The sequence below is a fragment of the Haliotis rubra genome, unplaced genomic scaffold, assembly GCF_003918875.1.
Source record: "Haliotis rubra isolate DU_JTF1 unplaced genomic scaffold, ASM391887v1 Scf192, whole genome shotgun sequence".
NCBI classification, from domain to species: domain Eukaryota; kingdom Metazoa; phylum Mollusca; class Gastropoda; order Lepetellida; family Haliotidae; genus Haliotis; species Haliotis rubra.
In genome coordinates, this window is record NW_025765914.1 from 8,211 (window position 1) to 23,674 (window position 15,464).

Genomic DNA, 15,464 nt, shown 5'->3' on the forward strand with positions numbered 1-15,464 from the left:
CGTGAGCCTTGGCATGCTATGCGTTTCAATAGTCGTTTAATTTTTTGAACGATCGCAAGGGCAGGGGTTGAGCTTTCAAAAGTGACAGTATTGTGTGGCATTCATTTGCTCTGTTTCTCTTTCCCGGAATGCACGTGCAACAACGTATTGCACGTCTCAAGGACGAACCCACTGACGTCACGGAACGTGGCACGTGCATGCATGTTGGATACATGTCACTAATCTCTGAGTTTAAATCCTTATGTGTCTACACAGGTTTGATAAATTTAGATTTTAAATTTTTGTATGCACAGTTTCTTTATGTGCCTAATATATATTGTACTGTCCTAAATAGTGACATCATTTTAACTCACACTCACTGTCAGTTTCAAATCTCAAACTGTGACATTCAAGTGGCTTGATTGTCCTTTGTCGACAAATTTATCGATTATGTATGTATGACTTGTTTTAGTCACAATATGGCTGAAATATTGTCAATGTAACTATAATCTCAACTCACTCACTCGAGTCATAGTCGGGACGAACCAGGATTCGAATCAACAATCATTGTTTAATGGCGTGGTGCGCCTCGCACGGACGGCCCTTTCGTTCCCCAGGCAATATGAGTTAAATCGGATGAAATAGTCAGACATTTGTATTTCTAGAAACATTATGTGCCCTGCTACTTCAGAAAGTAAACATGCTTGTCGTAAGTGGCGACTAACGGGACTGGTTGGTCAGGCTCGCTGACTTGGTTGACATGTGTCATCGGTTCCCATTTGGGTAGGTCGATTCATGCTGTTGATCACTGGATTTTCTGGTCCAGACTCGATTATTTACAGACCGCCTCCATATAGCTGGAATATTGCTGAGTGCGGCGTAAAACTAAACTCACTCACTCAGGAAGTAAACAACAGACCGCATTATATAACAAAGACATTATTACTTTGTGCACGTTCGCACATCTGGGTTGTCTATGTAATTATGTTTCCACCAGTGTCGCTTTAGCGGCCCAGATCATGAATACGAATATATCCAACAGGTCATTCATCTGAAATGCAAATATATATACGCATGCCGAGTCAGGGGGCCACACAGGGCATTATAAAGGTAGTGGTTCACAGAACTTCATCTGCCGCCATGTTGTCTGTCCAGATCGCAGCTATCCTTGTTCTCCTGACTGTGCTGATAGCAGCTGATGACTTCAAGAACAAAGTGCTTCTCGTGTCCATGGATGGATTCCGATGGGATTATTTAAACAATGCGTCCTCGACTCCCCATTTCCACACGTTCGGAGACGGGGGAGTACGGGCCACATACATGAACGCCAGCTTCACAACTCTCACCTTTCCTAATCACTACACCATCATTACAGGTAAGGATGCTGATACTGACTAATCTTAGGACTATCACATTTTGATGATCGCCCGCTCCACAGTATATGTAACGTACCGCCGACTCTAGCACTACAATATATGACCAGGTCGTACATAATGTTCACTTTCTCTAAGAAATAGTGTGATTATTTTCACCCCAATACACCACTTGTAGTTGAGAAACATTTTGGCTATTCCTCTATTGGGGTCATTATTATATCCTCACAATACATATATATGAATATATACATATTAGTTTTAAAACTATATCTGCGATACTATAGTGCTTTTATGTCATTTGTTTTAAAGCTAAAGATGTTTTGTCAATGTATTAATTGTGTTAGTCAGGATATGCGTGAAACACTGCTGTTTAGAATATGCATACTCTCGCACCCACCTTCCTGTACTGGGAAAGTCTCGCAGGGGGTCCGGGATGTCACCATGTGAGTGTTACCGGGATGAGCTGGAGGACAAACAAATGAGTATGAATATCGCCCACAGCAGGTAAAGGCAGTCGGTGTGACCTAGTTGTATGTTGTATGTTCAGGTGCACACTGTCCGTCAGTCTCCGTCAGCTTGAAGGTTTATTATCGAAATACAATCATTGGGAATTCTGACAGTGTTGACTACTTGTGTCATCAGCCCGATTCAGACGCCGACTCAGCTCATTAACCCCATACGTGGGCGGTGGGGTAGCCTAGTGGTTAAAGCGTTCGCTCGTCTCGCCGAGGACCCGGGTTCGATTCCCCACATGGGTACAATGTGTGAAGCCCATTTCTGGTTTTCCCCGCCGGCGTAAAACCCAACTCAATCACTAACAGACCCCACACAAGGCTATTCAGCTAAAATGAGTTTAGACCCTTAGATCTGCTCTCTATATCTTCACGATTATATTGCATACAGTAGGCTAGTTATATACATGTATAAGTTCATTGCGTAATAATGTAGTAAGCTTGAAACATTCTACAATAAATTGAAGGAGCTTTGCATAAATTAGCCTGACAAAATCGGTTTATTACACGTAGACAGATTGTTGAATTCGGCATTTTGTTTCATTCAACTGTTTAGTCTACTTCTTGTAACGTCTACAGATTGTAGTGTAACAGGTCTTAACAGGTGTAACAGCCCTCATCCACATCTACATAACAATGAGTTTGGTACCCAGGTCACCTATCCTGTCTAACTGCTTTTCCAGGGTCACGTTCCGAATCACAGAAAGCATACTCGCACTGAATGCGTGACGAATCATTCCCCCTCCTCAAAATTGTCACGTGATACAGGACTCTGTAATGCAGTAAACTTTGCACGGACTTGTCAATCAAACTGCCCGCCATCGCCATCACATGGATATCACGTGACATAACCTTGTAGCCATGCAGCATGACTGTCCGATCCCGTTCAGAGGTGAGGTGAGGTGAGGTGAAATGGGGCATAACGTTTAACGTCGGTGTTATCCTTATAATGTTAGTTATCCGTCCATTTCTCAACTATTTATTCACTGTTCACCTATTCTCACGAAATGTGCTCCATTTGTAATTTTACGTGTCTCCGCATTAAAAACAACTTATTTACTGTTATCTATGTTACCCCACGAAAATGACAATATATTACTGTTAAAAGTGTATGTATTCACTAGATGTTATTCCATATTTGCAGTTTTATGTTGGGACAATACAATAACAATCCCATAGCCACTAAATTTCAGTCCATTCCTCACCATGATGCTCCACAGGTTTAAAGTTGTAGAGTTTTTTTAAGGACGTTATCTACATGACCAAAAGAGTTTCAAAATGAACGGAGGATACTCTTCCTTTACGCTTTAAACGTTTGGTGGGTGCTCGAGGACGTCTGTGTAATCTACGTTATGTAATCTACGTTACCTCATTTCCATAGGAGCATCATCTTTTTGTCGGTATGCACACAAGAGTTACGTACCTTTGGCACTGACCGTCCACTGGTTCCAGAAGTAGTACTGACGCAGTCATCCAAGCGCCAAAAACACATGGCATGACGGGCATTTTGTTCAGTGGCGTGACTGAAATGTGCACCATTGTCCAGTGACTGTCTCACCTGAGTAGAACTGATCACACACAATAAGGGCTACTCAGGTAAAACAATTTTATGGGTCTAAAGTTTTGACATGACCTCTTCTAAACGTTAAATGAGTATTTACTTTTGATTGGCTTATCATTGTTGATATTCAACATCAAACTGAACTGATTACAGTTTGGATGAAGTTTCACTGTGCTTATGTACTGTCTGTACTTTAAATAATGAATGAAACGAAGACACATCTCTTTTGTATCTTTCAAAGTAACTCCGTGAAATATAAAATAGCAACATTTCACCAGTAACGTTTCTATATTCCTATATAGATATGGTAGTGTTACGGTAACGGTAACGTAGATTACAAGATTTGTATTCAAGTTGTGTAATGACCAGGTTTTGTTGTTTATCACAATATAATACAGATTAAACTTATGTGAAATATATTTCCAGTAACACTTTGTTTAAGAAAACCTGAATAGTAAGTTTGATGATCAATTTATGCAAATTATAGTTTACCCAATCATGATTGGCGATCTTCGTGTTCTCCTTGACATCTGACTTTTGATAGTTTAAATTTTGTGAACAATTAAATAAATGATAATAAATGATTAATATAACGACTTATCATTTAAAAAACTTTAATTTGTTATCATTTCCAGTTATCAGTTGGTGCATATTTTCGTGAGAATATGTGTGTTATGCCCCATGGAACTGTTTCGAAGGTGAGGTGAGGTGAAATGGGGTTTAACGTAGTACTTGAGAATATTTCGCTCCTATCACGACGTGTGTATGTGTGGCTGCTTGTACTAGCTCCGACTGAAGCTGGTTTTATAGTGCTAGCTCACTGAGATACCATGTGGCAGTAAATCATGGATACCCCACTGATACTCCGAGCCAATTAGTCCTGGTTGTACCCATTAATGCCGAGGGCCAGGCAGGGACCACGAAGTACCATATTTAACCTCTTTTAGTGCGACGTGGCCGGGGATCGAACCCGCGACCTTCCGGTCTCCGGGCGCACGCTCTAACCACTACACCACGGAGGCGGAAACTTGTGCAGTCAACCATGATGCTTCTCACACTCGAATCACCATGAAAGTAACGGTGTCTTCCCAGGAAGACGACCTTTGTGATTTCAGTAAAAATTTCTTTGAAGTGCACCGTATGTTGTAATAGGGGATAAAAGTGGTGGTTAGGTTAAAAACTAAAAAGTCGAAATCGATTTCGGAAAGAACTCAAAAGTAAGAAACATTGGTAGTACCAATGGCATTGATAACTTTATTGATTAACCAAAGTAATTACTTAAACTACAAAGGATTTACCTTGGTCACTACGATTTACCTCCAATACACAGCGGTATGTTGACTGTTTCTTGTCTGGCAGGTCATACACAAGTGGCATAATCTTGCTGCTAACTCAATCATATACTGAACAATAGTTAGGGATATATTTAAATTGTGAAATTATTAATAATGATGTATTTATTCAATGACACGCTGATAAAATATAAATCATAAAAATACCAATATCCCTAACTTATTTTGTCCAGTATAGGTTATATTCAGTTATAAACATTGACATGAAAAGTACTCATTCATCATTTATGAATCACAGCAGAGCTTGGATCACAACTCATCATTACCGTGACTATAACTGACAACAACTCATGGACGACCGTCAATACCTTATATAGTGCATACTTGTCTGTCCAGTAAAAAGATCTTACTTAACTGGATATCGCGAAAAGGCTAGAATATTGTTGGTGTGTCGTAAAGCAATAAATATCCATTCATTCATTCATTCATTCATTCATTCATAGCATTTTGGAAGCAGCTGAACCGTTAAGAACAGAAGACATTTTGCCTGTACATGCTACGATTAAATCTAAGGTGTATCACTGCCATTGATGGATTATGTTTGTCGTCACACAGCAGAGTGGTGGTTTCAGTCTCACTGATCCGGGTATTAATCTATACAGTGTATTTGAAAGGATTACCTTGGTTTGGTCGGCAGGTCTGTGGGGAGAGAGTCATGGAATTATTGGCAACCACATGTACGACCCCGTGTTCAATGCCAGCTTCAGTTTTAGCACCACGGAGACACGGTGGTGGAACGGAGGAGAACCACTGTGGGTCACGGCCAAGAAGCAGGTATACTCAGTATTTAGAATCCTATCTTCTACTACTGTAATTCTCAATGGGTAACCTGGGCCTATGGCCTATATTACTTTTCTAAAATAAGCCACCATTTCTTCTTTGTTTTCTGTTAATCAATGGTAGCCAAAGCTGTAAAAGAATATCTGTAAGGTCACAGAAAAGTTAATCGAAATTTTTTCCTGCTACTATAGTTGATCAATTATGGTAAAGAATCGGGGATTCCGTAACTTCTTTTAAGTGAGTGAGTGATTTTAGTTTTACGCTGCTTTATTAGCAATATTCCAGCAATATCACGGCGGGGGACACCAGAAATGGGCACATTGTACCCATGTGGGGAATCGAACCCGGGTCTTCGGCGTGACGAGCGAACGTCTTAACCACTAGGTTACCCCACCGTTCCCTCCTTTTAAGTAGTATATTTATAGTTTAATTTTGGCGTTTGGTGACCATTATCAAGTACGGACAGTCAGGGTAGGTTAAGGCCGAGTGATAAGAGTATACCGTCATGAAATTGAATTGTAAAACCGTCAATAAAAATACGGTTGAACCAAAAGAATATCCACCATGTTCGCGTCTTATTATAGTAACTACAACTAAGAGCAAACAGTATAAGTGTTAATTTAACTAGTATGGAGCACAACGTCTTCGAGTCCAAGTTCGAATCCAAAATTGTTACCGATTACGAACCTTCATCTGTCACGGTCATCTACCCATGAGCTTCAAGCAAGTGACACCTGTGACGGCGTGTACTCTGTGCCTTGGCACAGCTCAAATATTGTTCATGATATAAGCGAGTATGGCTTTGCGCCGCCTTTTGCAATGTTCCTTCGGCGTTGACAAGCGAACGCTTTAACCACTAGCTATAGGCTAGCCCCACCGTCCCCTTCACAATGTTAACGCTTATTCGCTTGGCGTTTGTTCTATTTATTTTGAAGGGTTTGAAGGCGGGGACATACTTTTGGCCTGGGAGCGAGGCTGAGATTCAAGGTGTGCGGCCTGACTACTGGTACCCCTATACGAACGACACGCCTTATAAGGAGCGAATTGACACCGTCGTTGACTGGTTCAAGAACCAAAATGTCCAACTTGCCACTCTGTATTACCCAGAACCCGATAAAACTGGACACAGCTTTGGGCCAGAATCGCAAGAGGTCAGGGACAAGGTCATGTACATGGATGGTATCCTTGGTTACCTCGTGCAGAAGATGAAGGAGAATGATCTGGAAAATGAAGTCAACGTCATCGTTACCAGTGACCATGGAATGGTTGAAGTGGATAACATCAATAAGGTAGGTCGCATGTTACCGTAGACAGATCCTACGTTTCAAACGGTATGCGTGTTGATGACGTAACTGATGACGATTTTAGTATATCGCCACCCAGCAGAGGTGGGCGAATTCCCTCTCATATATTCTGCTCGAAACCAAGTAGATGCTAAGAGATCATGCTAGATGAAGTCCTTAGGAAGATATTTTTTATTGTTCGAATACCCATGATAATTATCACACGTAATATAACGGTATTATTGATAAAATATTTTTCTCTGAACATATCAAAGCGATATTACAATTCCAGAATTGAAGTTTAAACCAGAGCAAGTCTGATTTTGCTTCAGTGGCACTGTGGGTTTTCCCCACATGGGTATCATTCGCGGAAATATTTTCAAACATGATATTTGATGAAAGAAAATGTATTATCTTTAAGGTTGTGGATATTACCGATTACGTTGACATGACGAAGGTCGATCGTATCCCGATTTACGGCCCCTTGATGCATATTCTGCCGGTAGAGGGCCAGGACGACGCCATTATACAGAATCTGACCGGAGTGGAACACATCACAGTGTACAAGAAGGAGGATGTTCCAGAACGTCTCCATTACCAGGACAACAGAAGGATCATGCCCATTATCATCATAGCGGATGAGGGATGGCAGTTAACCACTGTAAGTTACAGGTCATGGATGTAGATGGGTCAAACGCAACGTTATCATGGAAGGGGAGATAATCACTGTATGGTTACTGTTCATAGAAGCAGATTTTTGTTTGTTTTAAACATATTTTATTCACTGAGAAAAGGATTAGGAACAAGGGCTCCAACTTAGTATACCCTCTCCTTGGTATATACGTAGGTAATTTAGATTTCCGCAAATAAAGACTGACTGACTGACTGAGTTTGGTTTTACGCCGCTTTTAGCAATATTCCAGCAACATCACGGCGGGGGACACCAGAAATGGGCTTCACATATTGTGCCCATGTGGGGGTTGGAACCCGGGTCTTTGGCGTGACGAGCCAACGCTTTAACCATTAGGCTACCCCACCGCCCCGCAAATGAAGATGACAGATAATGGACAAGAAGGTACAATAAGAGAAAAGAGATAGAGCTTATACAGAATAATATCAATATGCTATACAAATCGTTTTGTCTCACTACTGAACGATTGCACTAACTTGAATACTATTGCATTTTGCCATGATAGATTTTTAGATATGTCATGCACGTCACTAATAAAGGGGAGCTAACCAGCGTAAGTCTCTAGTCATAAATTTAGAAGCGTCCGCTTTCCGGTCTCTGTATTTTCTACATAACACTTGAGTATTCAAACTGATATACAAGCAAAACGTTCTAGGGAAATCTACCCTACTAAGTTTGGAAACATAACCATTAGTCAGTACGTTTCTCGGACATCAAGCATAGCTGTGGCTGGAGGCATCGATATAAATGGTCCAGTCGACTAAGGCGCTGAGTATAGCTGTGAAGGGATGTATGGTCTGTTGTTCTATGCAGAGAGCTCATGCACAACTCAGTTGATATTAAGCAACGTTGGGTGTGGAGAGTTTTAGATGGGTGATCGTGTTTGGCAGCTTGTTTCCTGCGAGTTTCTAGGACGTCAGTCCTACCCCACAACGAAGCTCATGTGATACATGTGGTCTCACCTTAGGCATGTGGGGTTGTTCAAAATTGTCTCTGTTCATCCAGCAGAAAATGGGTACCCGGTGGGAAACGTCATGTGATTATCAACTGTGAGGCAGCTTGGGTTATCCTAGATAATAATAATAATAATAATAATAATCAGATTACATGTATATTTGTGCGCTTTGAGCAGGATATGAAGTCTGGAAAGGCGCGATATAAATATTCTACATCATCACTATCCCTTGGACACCCCAGAAACCTATAGTTTACCATATCCGTGTTCGTAAGCTCCAACAAACGACGAATGTGTGAGAACCGAATCTTGTCGGGTCTCCTCCCACATCCTGCCGTGAAGTTCCGACATAACTGATACACTGTCCGAAGCGGCGCTTAACCCTCCTCACTCAGTCATCACAATTTCTTCTCATACATTTTCAGAACAAGACCAAAAAGGCCAAAAGTACTCTAAAAGCCACCCACGGTTACGACAACGCATTGATGTCAATGAAGCCAATATTCCTGGCTAGGGGACCCAACTTCAAGGCCAACCTCACGTCAGATCCGATCCAGAATGTGGACATCTACCCTCTTGTTTGTAAACTGCTCAACATTAAACCAGCGCCGAACAACGGAAGTCTGGCCCGTGTCAATGCCTTTATCCAAGATACGCCTCCAGTTTCTGGGTCTCCAATCAATACACCAGTACTGCTTTTCGAGTGTATATTTGTATTCACAATCTTCCTTATACTGTAGCTGAATTTAACTCGATCACACTTAATAGACATAGGTCTCACTAATAATTTAAAAGTGAGTTTAATTTTACGCCGTACTCAGCAATATTCCAGCTATGTGGCAGTAATAATTAAAAAAGATGCATTCAAACGATTGAAGTATATAATTATATTCCAGTTTTTCGGAGAAAGACTTTCGATTGGCCAATATTCAATCCTTATGAAACCGAAGTCTATTTGAACGTTTCACGGTTACTACAAATCCACCTCACCCTGTTCCAAATCTGTAATTAACCTGGCGAGGAGAGAAAACAAATGCTCTTTCACTCTGTTGTTCCAATGCTTGGTGTAACACCACCGACTATATATTCCAAATTATTTTAACCGATTTTACTATATGAATCCGAAGGAGGGGGTTTTAAAGAGTGTTATACCATAGAAAAAAATCACTTCCTTGCCTGTAGAAAGTTTCTAAATGTTGGTTTGTCAACCCCAAAGGCTATGGTTTATGGTGAATGTGGTAGGTTTCCATTGTACATATCATTTTATTGTCGTTGTTTAAAATCGGTGTAAAATAATTAATATGCATGAACATCGTTTACAAAAAAACCCCTTCAATTTGCTTGTACATCTTGATTATCTTGATACGAATCATTGGACATCTCATATTCACACCTTACTATTGAGATATGGTTTTGGTTGTATTTGTTTACCACAGAGTTGGCAGTGTAAATATGTGTATTACAGTTTCGTATTCGGGCTATTGACATGTTTAAGCAGGAACGGTATTCAACTATTATTGAAAGTTCCAGATATGTTCATATCGTCAATTTAAGTCGTTGCTTGAGCCAGTGTCTTATTTGCTCACCTAAACTACAGAAATGTTCGCAATGTTTTATACGTTTTAGATTAGGCCTCAATGATTTAGCAATTAACCGTGGAAGATATCTTTCTACTGAAAAGACCCAAAGATATTGTCCATTCTGTAATTTTATTGAAGATGAATTCCATTTTATGTTTATTTGTCCTGTATATGAAAATCTAAGAAGTAATTATCTAACACAATTGTCTTTATCTGAAATCAATGTTAAACTATTGCCTTCCTTACTTTCCTGCAAAGAACCTCCAAATCAACACAAAGTAGCCCTATTTTTTCACAATGCATTTTTCTTGAGAAGAGAATTGATCAGTTAGAAAGGTTTTTTTGTTTGTTTTTTTTAAGTGTTTTTATTTCCCATCAGTATGTTGTACATCACATTTCAGAATCAAATGCAGTTTTAACATGCTATAGAATACAGTTTTTGCGTTACACACCACTTTCAAGCAGTATACATATCACATGTTACAGTATTGATTTCCAATATTTTCAGTTTTGTAAACACAGTAGTATGTGAAATAATAGATCTGCGTGGTTGCAGTGATCATGAAACATATTCATTGCTTAGCTGATACATAATAGGGACACTGTTCCGTATACATACATATACTTCATCTATATATACCTTAGGTGCATGTACATATGCATTCTTATATACTTCTACACACATACATATATTCATCTGCGGACACATCCATACACATGCACATACTCATGCTTACACATATACATATGTATATATACATACACATTACATGCTTATACCCGCATGTATATACTGCGATTGTTTATAAAGATACATCATGAGTAATGATATTCGAAAATAGTGTATGGAAGGAGGACCAGAATGCAAAAAATTGTGTTTGCCTCGCGTTTGAAAAGGCAATGTATTTAGTGGATTTATAATAGTTTAATATTTCCCGCTGCAAATATTGAAAGTTTGGCTTCATATTTTTCAAACTCATCTTATATAGTGTATATTTCATATATTTCATAATAAGAAAGATCACGTTTAGTGGATTATTATTTTTGCCCTTCCAGCCAAATAATATATCTTCAGGAGAGAGGTTTATACTTCCTTCGGATAATATGTCAAGCCATCCGGATACCTCCTTCCATATTTTTACAGTATACGGACATTCACATAATAGATGTATTATCGTTTCTGGAGTGGATTCACAGAAAGAGCACATGGGCGAATCAGTATATTTCATTAAATGTAGCCTGTACTTTGTCATTAAAATATTATGAGTGATCTTAAAGGGAAACCATCTTAACTGTACGCTCTCTGTGCATCTGTTTGCCATTAAATAAATATTAGTCCACTCTTCTTTGTTATAATGTTGCTTCAGAATATCCTCCCATTTATTTTGACCACTGGGATTGACGTGACTTTGTGGCAAGAGAGTATTATAAAAAGCTTTACTCCTTTGTTTTTTTCCCATTATACAAGAGATATTAAACGGTAATACTGGGTTTTGGAATTCTGAACTAGTTTTTCCTATATCAGTTATATGTTTAGACCTGCAGTATGCCAATACAGCACATTTTATACCCTCTAAATGCAAAAAGTTTATCTTGGGTATTCCATATTTTTTTTCTATCTCAGCTTTTTGTAGGAAAATCCCATTATAGTCAAGAATATCTTTAAGAAGATGTATTCCTTTTTTATCCATATATTCATAATAAACAAATGTTCCCTCTATCTGTATATTATCGTTGAACCATAGAGACTGACGGAGAATTTCTGAAATTTCTTTTACCTCTGAATAACAGTTTCTTAGGTAGTAACACCATGCCAATAATGCATCTTTCCAAAAAGGATTTGTAACATTTGGCATAATATAGTGGCATACATAATCTGTATCAGCATAACATAGCTTAATCCTATCAAGTATACATACATTGGCAATAGAGATACACTTTGAATTTTCGGTAATGAGCCTCTTTATCCATAAAAGCGGCGTAAAATAAACTCAGTAGTTTCATTGCGCATATATAGTATTTTTATATCTGGCACGCTAATGGTACGCCTCCATTCTTGGTTTTTGAAACATGGTTTCGTTTTACCTTATCCTTTTTCCTTGCCCCACAAACATGAAGCATTTTTTCTGAAAGTTTTGTATTATATCGTCCGGTGGGCTTGGAATTGAAGAAAAGAGATGATTTAGTTTTGGTGATAGCAAAGAATTTAAAATAGTGTTTCTACCCATTGGTGTCATATATCTCAACGTCCAGAGGTTCATTTCTTTGTAGATTATTTCAAGTTTGTCTTTATAGTTGTGGTCTATCATAGCGTCTAGCTCGACATCAAAGTCTATTCCTAACAGCTCTAAAGTTTGACTGCGTCCAGTCTAGATTCCATTCTTTGCACATCTTATACCTAGATCTTTTTTTGGATCCTATCCATTTCAGCCTAGTTTTGTCTGTATTTACTTTTAGCCCTGAAAATCTTGCAAAGAAAGCCAATGTGTTTAAAACTGCGTAGAGACTTGATTCTGATCCATCCAAGGTTACTTGTCATCAGCAAACTGGGCATGTAAGCTTTGAATATTTCCTATTTTTATTCCCTTAATTTTTTTTTTTTCCTGATTAGTAAAGCTAGCACTTCGGCGCATAGAATAAAGATATACGGTGATATTGGGTCTCCCTGGCGACATCCCCTGGTTATCTTGAAAAAATCGCTTGCAAATCCGTTTGCTAATACGCTAGATTCAATATCATTTGAGAAAATATTTATCCATTTCTGTATGCTTGGCCCAAAGTTAAAAAACTTTAGAACATTCTGCATGAAATTTTTGTCAACCGAGTCAAAAGCCTTTTCGAAATCGATAAGTAGTAGTAATCCTGGAATTTGGTATGATTCTGTATAATCCATAACGTCAAATATTTGTCTTGTGACTTCCCCTATATACCTTCCAGGAACGAAACCTTTCTGGTCTTCATGGATAATATTCGGAAGTATTGTTTTTATCCTATTTGCAATTACGGCCGATGCTAATTTGTACGAGGTATTTAGTAATGATATAGGTCTCCAATTCTTTAGGAAATTTTTGCTTTTGTTACCCTTTGGCAAGCATGTGACAAGTCCTTGTTTTTGTGATACAGACAGCGAAGCATTTTCATAAGCATAATTCAACGAATTTATGAGGTTTATATTTAGATCATTCCAGAAAAATTTAAGAAATTCACTTAAAAATCCATCAGGGCCTGGGCTTTTTTCATTTTCTTTAAAGCAGATAGTGTTTCATGGTAAGTTAGTTTCCCTTCCAGGGAAGATGCTACATTTTCAGACAGTTTTGGTATTTCATCACCTGTAAATAAATCTTCTAGATTTATCTGTTAGAAAGTTGATTATATATGCCATTGTTAATATGTATCTCTTTTGTATATGGGCCTATGGTCTTTCATGCAAATACATAATTGAATTGAATCTCTCAACAGTAGGTGCCTGGTAGACGGTAAGACAAAGTCACCGTTTCTTCAGAAAATGCATAAACGTCACTTCTGACGGCATGTTTACAAGACAAGTGTTTGTCGTCCTTTTCAAAGTACTGACTTCATGTCAAGGTGAACTACACTGTCGTGGACCTACTCTCAAACTATCCAATACAAGAGGATAGTATACGACCTAATAAACGTACTCATCGTCCACGACACGTGACTTAACCACATCATAACCGACGGCCTGCAAGTAGCTGTAGTCTGTTTTTTAAACACATTAAATCAGTACAAAACAAGCAGTTGTCACCAAGGTGACATAATTCCCCGCCGCAAATCATGAAATCAAACTTAAAATGTAATGAAAGTGAAGGTCGTAGTTTAAGATGAAGTCCAACGTCAACAAAAACATGACCAGTCAACCTCTCTTGATATCTTGCGCTGCTGCTATTCAAACACAGAAATATTTTCAGGATTCACTTTGACCTTAACATGACTGACTGACTGAATTTAGTTTTACGCCGCTTTTAGCAATATTCCAGCAATATCACGGCGGGGGACACCAGAAATGGGCTTAACACATTGTGCCCATGTGGGGAATCGAACCAGGGTCTTTGGCGTGACGAGCCAACGCTTTAACCACTAGGCTACCCCACCGCCCCTGACCTTAACATGAATGTGATGGTGAATGAAATATGCAAAAATAGTAATAAAGAAAATTGCTTATCAAAAAAAAAAGACGAGTCCTGAAAGTCTCTAAAGAAAATCCAGTGAACCTTTCTTGAGATATCTTGCTGACAATCCCACTTGTGACCTTAAAATACTGTAATGAGCCTAGATATCAAATATGAAAAGCATCTAGACAACGGGTACGTACGTCCTGACCAAAAGATCTTGTTTTGAGGTAACCCTATCCTCTGCACCAGTCCTACTGCGCAGGTGTCAGGCAATGGCATATCATTTCAAGGGTGGCAATATTTACGTACCGATGGCGTAATTTCCGGTAGAGGGGACGCCTGTGATGTCATTTCTGGTTTCAAATATAGCGCCAAGACGAGACAAACCTGTAGAAAATCATTTTAACACCCAGTTCCATTATTCCAAACTATGGCCAGAGATATGCCCACCCTACCACCAACTCACCTTCGTGTTTTGTAACTTTCAGGCACCTTCCTTTTCTGATGAAGTGTTTTAATTAAAGTCACATCGGCAATAGCTGAACAGGTATTTTCTCTGTTTCCTTGGGGGTCTAGATATGCTGTCAGTGGTATTTCTGAGCTCCGATGGGACATTGTGGCTTGCAGAAAATCCATACGTTTTACATCAGGCAGTGATAATTGCCTTGACACATGGGAGGCCAAATGCTGAAGTCCGATTTGGTGAAAAGATTAAAGTGGGGACTTGAGTATTGACCTCTAGCGTTATGCTTGCGTAACTGAGGAAATATCAACAGCATGTAGATCTGACACCATGGCAACAATTGCCATAGCTAGGAGAATGATTTCTGGTTTTCTCTTGTGTTTCCATGAATGTTTACTTTTATAGCCACGTTTCTCTTTGTTAGTAACCGAATTGTCTCATCCGCTGTCATGGGTGATATGTCTATGAACTAGCGACTATTTCAGATTCGAACTTGCCTTTTGCTGTGATAATTGTGATAAGAGGGAGTGGAGGGTGGGACAATATGTGAAGTTCTCAGCTGGTAGAGGAAATCCTGTCATTCTTGTAGTCAGAGAGGCTCTTCCATCAGAAGGTGACAGCCTCTAAAACATGCCAGAGCTTGCAGAATAACCAGTGTCCTCTGTCAATTTACTACTCTGTCTATGGTGGTGGGGTAGCCTAGTGGTTAAGTGTTTGCTTGTCACATTAAAGACCCGGGTTCGGTTCCCCAAATGGGTACAATGGACACAGCACAATTTTCTGCATGAATGATAAACCT

General features: G+C 39.2%; 1 protein-coding gene and 1 long non-coding RNA gene across 2 annotated transcripts; both read left to right on the plus strand.

Moving 5' to 3' along the window:
• The first annotated feature begins 1,082 nt into the window (after positions 1 to 1,082).
• On the plus strand, positions 1,083 to 9,467 carry LOC124274558 (ectonucleotide pyrophosphatase/phosphodiesterase family member 5-like). The gene is made up of 5 exons (XM_046709921.1): positions 1,083 to 1,354; positions 5,418 to 5,554; positions 6,496 to 6,849; positions 7,265 to 7,504; positions 8,915 to 9,467. Exons 1-5 carry the CDS (start codon positions 1,120 to 1,122, stop codon positions 9,227 to 9,229), a joined length of 1,281 nt encoding a protein of 426 aa, XP_046565877.1. The 5' UTR covers positions 1,083 to 1,119; the 3' UTR covers positions 9,230 to 9,467.
• A 356-nt stretch (positions 9,468 to 9,823) lies between these two features.
• On the plus strand, positions 9,824 to 13,609 carry LOC124274559. The gene is made up of 2 exons (XR_006897976.1): positions 9,824 to 10,405; positions 13,435 to 13,609. It is a non-coding gene; the product is annotated as an uncharacterized LOC124274559 (long non-coding RNA).
• Positions 13,610 to 15,464: the final 1,855 nt, after the last annotated feature.

Excerpts from the sequence above, each read along its gene's own strand:
- LOC124274558 (XM_046709921.1), top strand. The coding sequence starts at position 1,120 with ATGTTGTCTGTCCAGATCGCAGCTATCCTTGTTCTCCTGACTGTGCTG. Across the intron at positions 5,555-6,495 it reads GGGTCACGGCCAAGAAGCAG|GGTTTGAAGGCGGGGACATA; the intron begins GTATACTCAGTA and ends TTTATTTTGAAG. Across the intron at positions 6,850-7,264 it reads AAGTGGATAACATCAATAAG|GTTGTGGATATTACCGATTA; the intron begins GTAGGTCGCATG and ends ATTATCTTTAAG.